At 40.7% G+C, this 12,964-nt stretch overlaps 1 protein-coding gene across 2 annotated transcripts in view; it reads left to right on the top strand.

Annotated features, from left to right (window-relative positions):
- The first annotated feature begins 1,165 nt into the window (after nucleotides 1-1,165).
- The window catches only part of YME1L1 (YME1 like 1 ATPase), an 85,720-nt gene continuing 73,921 nt past the window's right edge, over nucleotides 1,166-12,964 (top strand). Inside the window, exon 1 of one of the 2 annotated variants that reach the window (XM_066280609.1) lies at nucleotides 1,166-1,333. In XM_066280609.1, the coding sequence (XP_066136706.1) occupies nucleotides 1,301-1,333 (33 nt within the window). In that variant the 5' untranslated portion in view covers nucleotides 1,166-1,300. The remainder of the gene's footprint in view (nucleotides 1,334-12,964) is intronic. The other variant, XM_066280608.1, reaches the window with a different exon arrangement.

The following is a 12,964-nucleotide window of genomic DNA, read 5'->3' as shown; positions in this document are numbered from 1 at the left end:
TGGGATCCAAATTTCCTCCAGTTTTCTTTTTTTTAAAACTCCTTCGCGAGCATCCCCCCCCCCCCCCCCCCCCCGCCATGTAAACTGGTTGGGTTTGTTCAGGAAAATGGTGACTAGTGAAGTCGTAGATGCGGGAAAACTGGAAGAGCAGGAAGCGGGTGGTGACCCTGTAATCGGACATTAAAAAAAATTTAAATTTATGTTAGAGAAAGAGAGGGAGGGAGAGATCTGTTCCTGTATGTGTCCTGACCGGGGATGAACCAGGGACCACTAGAGGGCGCTCTAACCAATCGAGCTCTCCGGCCAGGGCTGTAATCTGACGTTTTAACAGGATGCAATTGGCCTAACTGAAACAAATTAGGAACAAGAGGAAGACTTTTCTACTTGTTGTGAGGTAGATAGAGAACACTAATTTATAAAAACAAAAACAGCCTGACCAGGCGATGGCGCAGTGGATAGAGCGTCGGACTGGGATTCCGAAGACCCAGGTTCGAGACCCCGAGGTCGCCAGCTTGAGCGCGGGCTCATCTGGTTCAAGCAAGAGCCCACGAGCTTGAACCCAAGGTCCCTGGCTCCAGCAAGGGGTTGCTCGGTCTGCTGAAAGCCCACGGTCAAGGCACATATGAGAAAGCAATCAATGAACAACAAAGGTGTTGCAACGCACAATGAAAAACTAATGATTGATGCTTCTCATCTCTCTCTGTTCCTGTCTGTCTGTCCCTATCTATCCCTCTCTCTGACTCACTCTCTGTCTCTGTAATAAATAAATAATTTAAAAAAAAAAAAAAAAAAAAAGAACACTAACGTAACAAAAGACCTTACAGCTCATTCTGTTCCGGGGGAACAGAGTACATTACATTATAAGGTTTGATGAGGAAACTGGAAAAGTTTAACAGGAAGGACGCCGGTCCCAAAGAAAAAGAATAATCCTGGCGTCCCAAAGAAAAAGAATAATCCAGCCAGAGGGCTTTGGGGGCCGGCAAGTGTAATAGTCAATGTGAAATCGACCACTTGGGGGCCAACAGCCCGGCAGGACCGCATCGGGAGAGGCAGAGCGCTGACCTACGCTGGGGTTGGCGGCGCTTCCCTGCCCCGGAAGTACTGTTGCGTTCCGGCTTTGCTTTCCGGGGCACATTGTGGTTGCATCGGCTGTAAGCTCGGGAGGCCATTTTCCATTTCTAGTGCGGGTAAGGGGAGGGAGGGAAAGAAGGAGAAAAAAGGGGCTCAGCGCCACCCTGCCTGGCGGTGGACGGAAGGGCACTATCAGCAGGCGGGTGTGGTCGCTGAGGGCCCGAAGGAGATGTTTTCCCTTTCGAGCACCGTGCAGCCCCAGGTGAGTCCCGGCATCCAGTCCACCCCCTCCCCAAGCTCCACCTCCCCGGCTCGCTGCTGTTTGCCATTTGCTTTTCTTGGAAGCGATTTCTTCTGAGGAATCGTTGGAGGGAAGCGATTAAACCAACATGAGTTTTGGAGGCGAGAAGGGATTAGGGGCAGAGTTGAGAGTAAAGGGTTGATGGTGAAATGGGCATGGTATGAGCGTGGTGGAGACTTGGCTTGTCAAATTGATTGCGTGCAATTTTTGCTAGAGAATCCATCAGGCATTGTTCAGTGGCGGACATTCGGGAGTGGGGGAGACGTCTTTTCCAGACATGTAAAGGAAGCAAGTAGTAATCCTTTTCCATCTTTCCTCCTCTGGTCCCCTATTCTTTCCCTTTAAATGGAATTTAACCGAAACATGCTGTAATAATTTGAGTAACCAGCCACGAGAGCTTTTTATTATTATTAATTAGAAGTGACTCTAATAGGTATTTTCCAGTTATTGACTCCTTGCAGTTAAAACTTTGATTTAGCTTCCTCCCCATCTTTTCTTAAAGCAAAAGATGGGGCAGAGAAAAATGATTATAAGGGTTTTTAGTTATCTTCTCCTAAAACTAATCACTTGTAACAATGTTTTGTTCTTGATTCATTTAAAAATCTTTTTTAATGGTAATATTTTCCTTTTGGCTTGTAGTGGGCCATGTGTTTTAATATGTTTTTCACATAGGCTTTTCTGTGTCATTTTGTTTTTTTTCCTTTCCTTGAAAGTTCTTAACACTTTTGCAAGTGGATTTTGAAAACATTCAGATTTTATTTACTTATTTTTAAATGTTTATTTTATTAATTTTAGAGGAAGAGGAAGAGAGAGAGAAACAGGAACATATATCAATCTGTTTCAGAATGTGTCTTGACCGGGGTTCCAACCCACAGACAACCTCTGTGCTTTGGGACAATGCTCTAACCAACAGAGCTATGGCAGCCAGGACAAAACATTCAAATTTTTAAAATTTAGATATTTTAAAAATAACTTTTTGGGTGCTCTTTAGTTAATTGGTTTAAATATATAATTGTGTTATTTTGTGTAACCCATACACCCTTGGGTTTTGTTTGTTTTGCTGGATAATAGAAAATAGAAGTGACTATTTACTGGGTATCATAATGTCTCAGATAAAGAAAACAAATGTAGAATCTTGATGCTGATATGAAGTAAGAGATGAATAGGAGTTAGGTGAAGAATGAGTGGAAGTGAACAGGTATCCTGGAGGGAGAGAAAGATACCTGGAGGTCATGATATAGGAAAGAGTTTATCAGATTGGAGGAACAAAAATGAGGCCAATGTGGCTAGAGTGTGGTGATTAAGGGGCACAATGACTAAAATGAGGTTAGGAAGAAGCCTTGAATCAGACCATGCAGGGAGCTATAAATAAGGGACTTTGGATTTCATTTTAAGTGTGTTGGGAACCATTGAACGCTTTTAAGTAGGGAGTAACATGATCAGATGTACATTTTTAACACATCACTCTGGCTTATTGCTATATAGACAATGTGAAAAGATGGGAGTGGACATTTTCAATTAAGGATGCTACTGCAGTAATCCAGCAGAGGGATAATATGCACAACTGAAAGGGCAGTGGTTATGGAAAGCAGGGGATGAGATTTATTTTGGAGAATATAGAATTTCATGAGGGATTGGACATGGAGGGTAATAGAGAGTTTCTGGTTTGATCAACTGTGCACATACAGGTGTTATTTACTAAAATGACGGTGTCTGGAGGAGTCCTACCAATTGTTTGAAGAATAAGTTTGAGTTGGCCTGTTGAATACAGTATTAAACCTTTTAAAACTGAACTTCAAGAACTTTATATCAAGAAGACCCTATTTTAGGAGAATTTATCATCAGATAGATGGAGTGTTAATGGTATGTGATGTTGGTGGAGATGGTGAAGGGATTTGTGTACTCTAGGCACTGTGAACTAGGCTTATAGAGGACCCTTATGCATTTTATGCTGTGTTGGTAAACTCATTTGTAATTCTTAGTTGCTTAATTGGTTGAATACACTTGAATTGAAACTGTAAAGTTAGGAAAGACACAGAAGGTGAACTTTTTCATTGAGAGGAGATCAAACCACTATTCCAGACAAGATGGTGATAAGATTAATGCTATACTCTCCTTTTCCACGGCTATATCAGAATTATAACTATATAAACTACAGGCCATCCATCATTAAGGACCACCTGAAGCCCTGGCAGAGTTGCTCAGTGGATAAAGCATCAGCCAGGAGTGCCAGAGTTTGACCCCCAGCCAGGGCATGTACCAGAAGCAATCAGTGAGGACACAACTAAATGAAGCAACTAAGCAAAACAACGAGTTGATGCTTCTCTCTGTCTCTGTCTCTCTCTCTCTCTTCCTGTCTCTCAGGTGTATATCTCCATGGTACATGATCTGTATATTGTGTTGTGTGCCCATAACCAAAAGTCAAACCATCTTCTGTTACTGTATATTTGGCCCCCATTACCACCACACTATTATCTGTGGCTGAGTCTCATTTTTATATCCCACATATGAGTGAAATCATAAAGTTCTTAGTTTTTTTGTTCTCTAGTTCATTTGGTTTTGCTGGAATTTTTACTATTTCCTTTCTTTCCTGACCTTGGGTTGCCTTAGTTTTTTTTCTAGTTTGTTAAAATGTAATGTTAGGTTGTTTACTTAGGATTTCTTTTGTTTCTTGAGATAGACTTGTAATGATAAAAACTTTCCTTTTATTACTTCTTTTGCTGCATCCCAGAAGTTTTGATATATTGTGTTATCATTCTCATTTCTCTCTATATATCTTTTGATCTCTGCTTTATTTCTTCTTTGACCCACTTATTTTTTAGAAGTATGTTAATTTCCATATTTCTGTGGGTCTCTTCTCTTTTGCAGTTGAATTCTAATTTTGGAGCATTATGGTCAGAGAACATGGTATAATTTCAACTCTTGAATTTATTGAGGCTATTTTTGTGACCAACATGTGGTCTATCCTTGTGCACTGAAGAAGAATGTATAATCTGATGTTCTGGAATGAAGGCATCTGTAAATGTCAATTATATCCACTTGGTCTAATGTGTGTCACATAAGGCTGATACTTCTTTATTGATTTTCTGTATGGATGCTCTATCTAGAGCTGTTAATGGAATATTAAGGTCCCTGACTATGATTACGTTTTTGTCTGTTTCTCTTTTTAGTTCTGTTGTTAGTTGTTTTATATTCAGTGCTCCGTGACTCGGTGCACATATATTAAAGTCCTCTCTCTCTCTCTCTCTCTCTCTCTCTCTCGTTGCTTTTGTTGTCTGGAAATCCAGTTTGTCTGATATAAGTATGGCCACGCCTTTTCTTTGGATGTTATTTGATTGGAGAATCGTTTTCTACCCTTTCACTTTGAATCTAACTTTGTCTTTGCAGCTTAGATATGGTTGGTTTTGTTTTTTGATTCCATCTACTTCTTTTCGCTTCCTTACGGGTGAGTTTAGTCATTTACATTTAGAGTAATTACACTGGGGAACATTTTATTTTCATTTTCTGTTGCATGAGGTTTTAGAACTGTTTCTATATATTTCTGCATCGCTGATTCCAAATCTGAAATCCATTTTTTGGTGCATGCTCTAGTTTTTATGCAATTTTAATTTCTTTTTGTTACAGTTAATGACATGCATTGGTTTTTCAATTGGAGTTAAAGGGCAATGACTCTTGGATTGAACATAACCACAAGGCAATTAATGTTTTACAAACATCACTTTTACATAATTGTAGTTGTTTTTAAATGTAAAAAATTATTATCTGATAAGAACACCCTTTTATTTTAAGATTGAATAACGGCTTCTTCGAGTAGGCGTAAATGTAAGAAAAGTCCTGACACCTTCTGTTATATATGTGTGCCGGCGTCCAGCCCCGGGGGAAAATCCAGGGGTCCCACAGGAAGAGACGGCGTCGGCAAAATCGAGTGAGAGAGCCGAATTCTTTTCTTTCTCTTTGTTCTCTAGTTAGCATTTACTGCCAGGCATCTCTGCCAATGGCTGGTCTAACTTTACTTTTTATGCACACACACTAAGTTACAATCACATGGTATTTTGAATACATCATTGTTTTAGTTTTACTATGGTTACATATTTCCAGATAACAGTTAATTCATATCTATAAGCTACAAATCAAGTGGTAAGTCATTCAAAGTACAGTTATACAATAACTTGAATAGTAATAACTATCGGTACAAACTTCTAAAAGATAAGTACTAATTAATAACCCTATTTTACTGTTGTTGTGAGTCAAGGGCGCAGAAAGAGATAGCAGTCGAAATTATCAAGGACTAGCAAAGGACCACCGCTTGCTCAGGCAAATAGCCTTGAGTTCATGTAGTGTCCTAATTCTTTCTTCACAAGACTACAAAAGGCTTGCTATTTAAGAAACTGACTTAAAGATACATAGAGTCAGTTAGCTAGTAGCAACATAATATCAGAAGGCATTAATTGCTATTGCTGCTATGAATCCCACTACATTCCTCTCCTTATTCTTGGAAAATACAAAAATTTCATGAGAATGTTTTACTGAGAAAAGCCCAGCAACTGCCTTCAGTGACAAAACAAGTCTTTTAACAAAACATTCTTTACTTGCCAGCTGCACTCCTATCCAAGGCCACGCAACAGGCCACTCCACTCCACTTTACCTAAGATTCTAATATCTAGTTAAACTTTATTTATTAACTATATTTATACACTAGTTAAGTTCTAACTTTATTCTTTCTAACATGATTAATAAGAAGAAATTCTCCTACAAACTTAACCCTTTATGAGGGATATCATGACCAGCCTCTTATGTTTATGAACCCAGTTCAAGGGGCTTACAGGCTTTTCTGTGGGACTTACACCTTCTGTCTCATTTCCAAAGAAATTACTATGAATCTACAGGGAAAGCACGGTACTATCATCCCTGTGCCACAAATAATAGCACACACCCAAGAAAGGGGGGATATAAGGCCAGATTAATTCAAAAGGTCAAAGGGGGAAGTATCGTTGTGCCTTTCCTCTGCGGTGACTTTGTCAACCCACAGCTATTCGTCTTCACTGCGGTGACTTTTATCAACCAGCAGTCATTGGTCTTCTTCTGCTGTTTCTTTGTCAACCAGCAGTTGTGGATCTTCTCCTTCTGTGACCTTGTTAGCCAGCATTAGTGGATTGGCTCCCGACATATGTGGTTGTTACACACTTCAACATCAATATTTCATCATTTGTGACACGTGCATATATTGCCTATTTTCAAGTTCCCCTTGCGATCAAGACAAGAATTGGGCTCCTCATATTGTGTGTCATAATTGTGAGGAAATGCTAATGCCTTTTGGTATTCTCATGGTTTGGCCTGAACCTAAGGACCATAGCAGTGACTTACTTCTGTCTGATCCATACAAAGGGCATCGGCAAGAAAAAACGGTATATGATTGCATATCCTAATATTCCTTCAGCAATACAACCTATCCCACACTCTGAGACACTCCCGGTTCCAGTTTTCAATGGTTTTATTTCTTCTAAGGATGAAGAAAGTGAACGTGGTGATGAAGTTTATTTTGATAAGATACATGAGGAAATGGTTGTATAATCTGAAGGATCTTCTTCTGATGCCAAGCAGTCATTAACCCCTTAGCAGTTTAGCCAACCTGAATTGAATGACTTAGTAAGAATGACATAAAAATTGTCCTCGACTTTCTGAAGTATGAGGAGCATAACTGGATCATTTGTGTGGATCTTAAAATAGTAAATTTCCTGCTAGGAAAACAGAGAGGTTTCATGAAGTATCCTTGCTTTCTGTGTTTGTGGGACAGCCGAGCTTGGGACAAACACTGGACACAGAAGGAGTGGCTGAAACGTGAAGCTCTGGAAGTAGGGATGCAAAATATTGTGAATGAACCTGTAGTTAATCGAGACAGGATCATTTTTCCCTCACTTCACATCAAACTTGGCTTAATGGAGCAGTTTGTTCAGGCTTTGAATAGAGAAAGTGAATGCTTTCAACATATTATTTCTGCTTTTCCTGCCTTGTCTTTCAAGAAGATAGAAGCAGGTGTATTTGATGGACCTCAAATTTGAACCCCCGTATGTGACGAAGAATATGCCAGGAAGATGAATAAGAAGGAGAAAGCAGCATGACAGTCTTTTGTGGCAGTTAAAAAGAACTTTCTTGGCAACAAAAAAGCAGAAAACTATGAACTTCTGGTTCAAAGGATGCTGTTGGCTTTCCGCGACATTGGATGTAACATGAGCGTTAAGATTCACTTTGAACAGTCATCTTGATAAATTTCCTGAAAATCTTGGAGCTGTTAGTGATGAGCAGACTACTGCTGGAGCATAAAACAGATTATCCTTTACAAGTACACAAATGCAAGAGCTACAAATGCAAATTTTTGCCTGAATAGAATTTAAATAAGTTATGTGCAAATTTTATGATTAAAATAAGTGTTTTAATATGTTCTATTTTGAAATTGTAGACAAATTCTGATTCAATCCTATCTTTTAGTATATTAGTGTATTTACTGCATTATATAAATTATTATATTTTCACAAAGATGATGCCCAAGAAGACATTCTACTTCATTATGTTAAACTAAATGTTGAAAATTTTACAATAAGATGAAAACCTAAAATCTTGAATTGCAAAAAACCTGTAGCTTACGAGAAAGACTAATGTCAGATTTGAGATCAGCACACTTGAATTAGGTAAGAACAAGTGTTTTTGTGGATGCAACAAAAATTTTGCTTCCCAGTGATGTGTGAGGATTTCGTATAGACATTTATTTTCTGGTAGCTCTGTGACTCCTTTGGTTCGTTTTTTTTTTTACAGAGACATAGAGGGATAGATAGGGACGGACAGAGACAGGAACTAGAGAGATGAGAAGCATCAATCATCAGTTTTTCATTGCGACACTTTAGTTGTTCATTGATTGCTTTCTCATATGTGACTTGACCACGGGCCTTCAGCAGACAGAGTAACCCCTTGCTCAAGCCAGCGACCTTGGGTCCAAGCTGGTAAACTTTGCTCAAACCAGATGAGTCCGCTCTCATGCTAGTTACCTTGCAGTGTCAAACCTGAGTCCTCCGCATCCCAGTCCGACACTCCAATCACTGCGTCACCGCCTGGCCAGGCACTCCTTTGGTTCTTTTCTTTTGTGTTTCTGTCTGTTGCTTTTGTTTGATGGTATTCCATACTACTTCCCTGTTTTCTCTCTTTTCAAGCTATGTATCTCATGTTTTTTGTTTGTTTGTTTTTTTGGTGGGTGGATACCATGAGGTTATTGAGAAAAAGTTTCATATATACAGTAGTCCTTTGTCTTATGAATACTCCATCCTTTGCTAATTAAGAACTTTACCTCCTCCCCCTTTATGTTTTTGTTGTCCCAGATTATCCTAGTTTCTTTTGTAAGTTTCTTGAAGATCTTACATAAAACGTAGTTTTGTTCTTTGTTTCAGGTAGAATAACCCCCTGAGTATTTCCTGCAGTGAGGGTTTTTTTGGTGATAAATTCCCTTCTGTATGTCTGGAAAAATCTTTTCTTCATATTTAAAGGATGACTTTGTTGGATATAATATTATTAGCTAGTAATTCCTCTCTTTTAGTACTTTGGATGCTTAGTTACACTCTCTTCTGGCTTGCAGAGTTTCTACTGTGAAGTCTGATGATAACTTAGTAGGCTTTCCTTTATATGTTTCTTCTTTTCCCTGGCTGCCTTGAGGATTCTTTTTTTGTCCGTCATTTTTGATAGTTTTAATACAGTGTGCCTTGGTTAAGGCCTCTTTGTATTGGAGGTAACTGGGTGTTCTGTATCCTTCTTGGATTTGAGGATCTAGCTCTTTCCATAGGTTTGGGAAGTTTTCATCCATTATTTATTTGAATAGGTTCTCCATTTTCTTCTCCCTGTCTTTTCTGCTATGCGTTTTATTCTTATTTATTTATTTACTTATTTACTTATTTACTTACTAAGTGAGAGGTGGGGAGGCAGAGAAACAGACTCCTGCATGTGCCCTGGGATCCACCCAGCAAACCCCCTACCAGGCAATGCTTTGCCCATCTGGGACTGCTGCTCCACAACTGAGCTATTTTAGCACCTGAGGTGAAGCCATGGAGCCATCCTCAGTGCCTGGGAAACCATTTGAGCCATTGCTGTGGGGTTGGGGGAGAAAGTGAAGGGAGAGTGGTGAAGCCGATGGTCGCCTCTCCTGTGTGCCCTGACCAGGAATGGAAACAGGGACTTCCACACGCCAGGCCAGTGCTCTACCACTGAGCCAACCAGACAGGGCCTCTATTATTCTTGTGATGCTCTTTCTGATGGAGTCCGATGATTCTCCTAGAGCTCTTTTGTGTGTTCTATGTTTGTTTGTTTTTTCTTTTTTAATTCTTGAGTCTCTCCTTTGCATCATCTTGAGGTTTCTATCCTCAATATCACTGATTATTTCCTACATTGGATCAGCTCTATTGGCTGTGCTTGCTGGTTTGTTTAATATTTTACAATTAAAAGAATTTTTTAAATTTTATATTTTATTTATTAATTTCAGAGAGGAGAAAGAGAGAGAGAAGGGGGAAGGAGCAGGAAGCATCAACTCCCATGTGTGCCTTGACCAGGCAAGCCCAGAGTTTTGAACCAGCAACCACAGTGTACCAAAAAGATTTTTTTTTTTTTTTTGGTGACAGAGACAGAGAGAGACAGAGAGAGGGACAGACAGACAGACAGACAGGAAGTGAGAGAGATGAGAAGCATTAATTCTTTGTTGCGGCACCTTAGCTGTTCATTGACTGCTTTCTTATATGTGCCTTGCCCCGGGGGCTGCAGCAGACTGAGTAACCCCTTGCTCAAGCCAGCAGCCATAGGCTTAAGCCAGTGAGCCTTTCTCAAATCAGATGAGCCCGCGGTGAAGCTGGTGACCTCAGGGTTTCAAACCTGGGTCTTCTGTATCCTAGTCTGATGCTCTATCCATTGCGTCACTACCTGGTTAGTCACCTGTTTGTTCATTTGTTAATAAGAGCCGTTCTGGCAGGTGTGAGGTGATACCTCATTGAGGTTTTAATTTGCATTTCTCTGATGAGTAACACTGAACGTTTTTTCATATGCCTGTTGGTTATTTATTTGTTCTCTTTGGAGAAGTGTCTGTTCAGGTCTTTTACCCATTTTTTAAAAATTCATTTTAGAGAAAGAGAGAGAGAGAGAGAGAGAGACGGAGGGAGGAGCAGGAAGCATCAACTCCCATATGTGCCTTGAGCAGCAAGCCCAGGGTTTTGAACTGGTGACCTCAGCGTTCCAGGTCAACACTTTTATCCACTGCACTACCACACGTCAGGCCAAGCCTTTAACCCTCTATTTTTTTTTTTCCAAAGTGAGAATGGGGAGGCAGACAGACAGACTCCCGCGTGGGCCCGCCCGGGATCCACCCAGCATGCCCACCAGGGGGCGATCCTCAGGCCCAGTGGGGCACTGCTCTGCTGCAACGGGAGCCATTCTAGCGCCTAAGGGGGAGGCCATGGAGCCATCCTCAGTGCCCAGGCCAACTCTGCTCCAATGGAGCCTTAGGCTGCAGGAAGGGAAGAGAGAGAGAGAAAGGAGAGGGGGAAGGGTAGAGAAGCAGAAGTGCGCTTCTTCTGTGTGTCCTGACTAGGAATCGAACCTGGGACTTCCATAAACCGGGCCGACGCTTCACTGCTAAGCCAACCACCAGGGCCAGCTTTACCAATTTTTTAATTGGATTGTTTGTCTGCCTGGTGTTGAGTTTATACATTTTTTTTCTTTTTTAAGTGAAAGGAGGGGTGACAAAGAGACAGACTCCAGCATGTGCCCCACTGGAATCCACCCAGCAAGCCCTCTACAGGGCAGTGCTCTTTCCATCTAGGGATGTTGCTTGGTAACGGGGCTAATATTAGTACCTGCGGCCTCCACAGTATCCACGGAGCCATCCTCAGCAGCCAGGACCAACTTGCTCGAACCAATTCAGCCATGGCTGCAGGAGAGGGCAGAGAGAGAGAGAGAGAAAGAGAGAGAAGGGAAAGGGAGGGCTAGAGAAGGGTTGCTTCTCCTGTGTACCCTGACCAGAACTCAAACCCAGGACATCCACATGCTGGGCCAACACTCTACCACTGAGCCAATAGGCCAGGGCTGAATTTATAGTTTTTATAGATTTTAGTTATTAACCTCTTATCAGACATGTCAGTGAATATATTCTCTGTAGAGTGGGTTGTCTTTTTATTTTGTTAATGGTGTCTTGCTGTGCAAAAGCTTTTTTTAGTTTGAAACTGTCCCGTTTGTTTATTTTGTCCTTTATTTCCCTTGCCCAAGATATTTTGGCAAAAAGATATATTGGCAAAAAAAATTGAGAGAATTCTGTGAGTCTACTGCCTATTTTTTCTTGTAAGATTTTTATGGTTTCTCAGTTTACACTTAAGTCTTGTATACATTTTTAGTTTGTTTTTGTGAATGGTGTAAATTGATGGTTTAGTTTGATTTTTTTTGCACGTACCTGTCCTGTTTTTCCGAGTACCATTTATTGAAGAGACTGTTTTAACTTCATTGCATACTCTTGCCTAAATATTTGTCAAATTTGACAAATATTAATTGACCAAAAAGGTGTGGGTTTATTTCTGGATTCTCTCATCTATTTCATTGATCTGTATGCCTGTTCTTTTTTTTATTTTATGATATTACTTATTCATTTTAGCCTTTTGAGTAGTATGAACGTTTCTGTACGTCCTCAAGCCTGCTGATCATTCAGATAACAAAAATTTTTATTTAAAAAATGTGTAAGGCAACATTATAAAAAGGCAAATGTATGTTCTTGTTTCTATAAATTGTTTATCAAACAAACACGACTTTAATAAAACTGTAACTGTTACTAATTTTATTAAAAAAAAACCCACAAGAAAACAACTCCCTGGAGTCAGCAAGCATGAAAAATCTCACTATTCAAAGGGTTAGAGAAGGGAGAGGGAGAGAGAGAGAGAGAAAGAGAGGGGAGGAGCAGGAAGCATCAACTCCCACAGCCTGGGGTTTCAAACCCACGCTCAGTGTTCCAGGTTGACATTTTATCCACTGCACCACATGTCAGGCTTGTATGCCTGTTCTTATGCCAGTACTAAGCTGTTTTGATTACAGTGCCCTTCTAGTATAGCTTAATATCAGGATATTAATTCTTCCTATACTTGAACATGGCTTCCTCTTTTTAGTATCTTCCTCAATTTCTTTTTTCAATGTCATAATTTTCCAAGTATGTCTTTTACCTTTATTTTTTGTTGTTCCAATAGTAAATGGGAGTTTTCTTTATTTTTTATTTTTTATTTTTTTTGTATTTTTCTGAAGCTAGAAACGGGGAGAGACAGACAGACTCCCGCATGTGCCCGACCGGGATCCACCCGGCACGCCCACCAGGGGGCGATGCTCTGCCCACCAGGGGGCGATGCTCTGCCCCTCCGGGGCGTCGCTCTGTTGCGACCAGAGCCACTCTAGTGCCTGGGGCAGAGGCCAAGGAGCCATCCCCAGCGCCCAGGCCATCTTTTGCTCCAATGGAGCCTCGGCTGTGGGAGGGGAAGAGAGAGACAGAGAGGAAGGAGAGGGGGAGGGGTGGAGAAGCAGATGGTCACTTCTCCT

Source organism: Saccopteryx bilineata, chromosome 5, assembly GCF_036850765.1.
Source record: "Saccopteryx bilineata isolate mSacBil1 chromosome 5, mSacBil1_pri_phased_curated, whole genome shotgun sequence".
In the NCBI taxonomy this organism is placed as follows: Eukaryota; Metazoa; Chordata; class Mammalia; order Chiroptera; family Emballonuridae; genus Saccopteryx; species Saccopteryx bilineata.
This window is presented reverse-complemented; position numbering and strand designations above follow the sequence as displayed.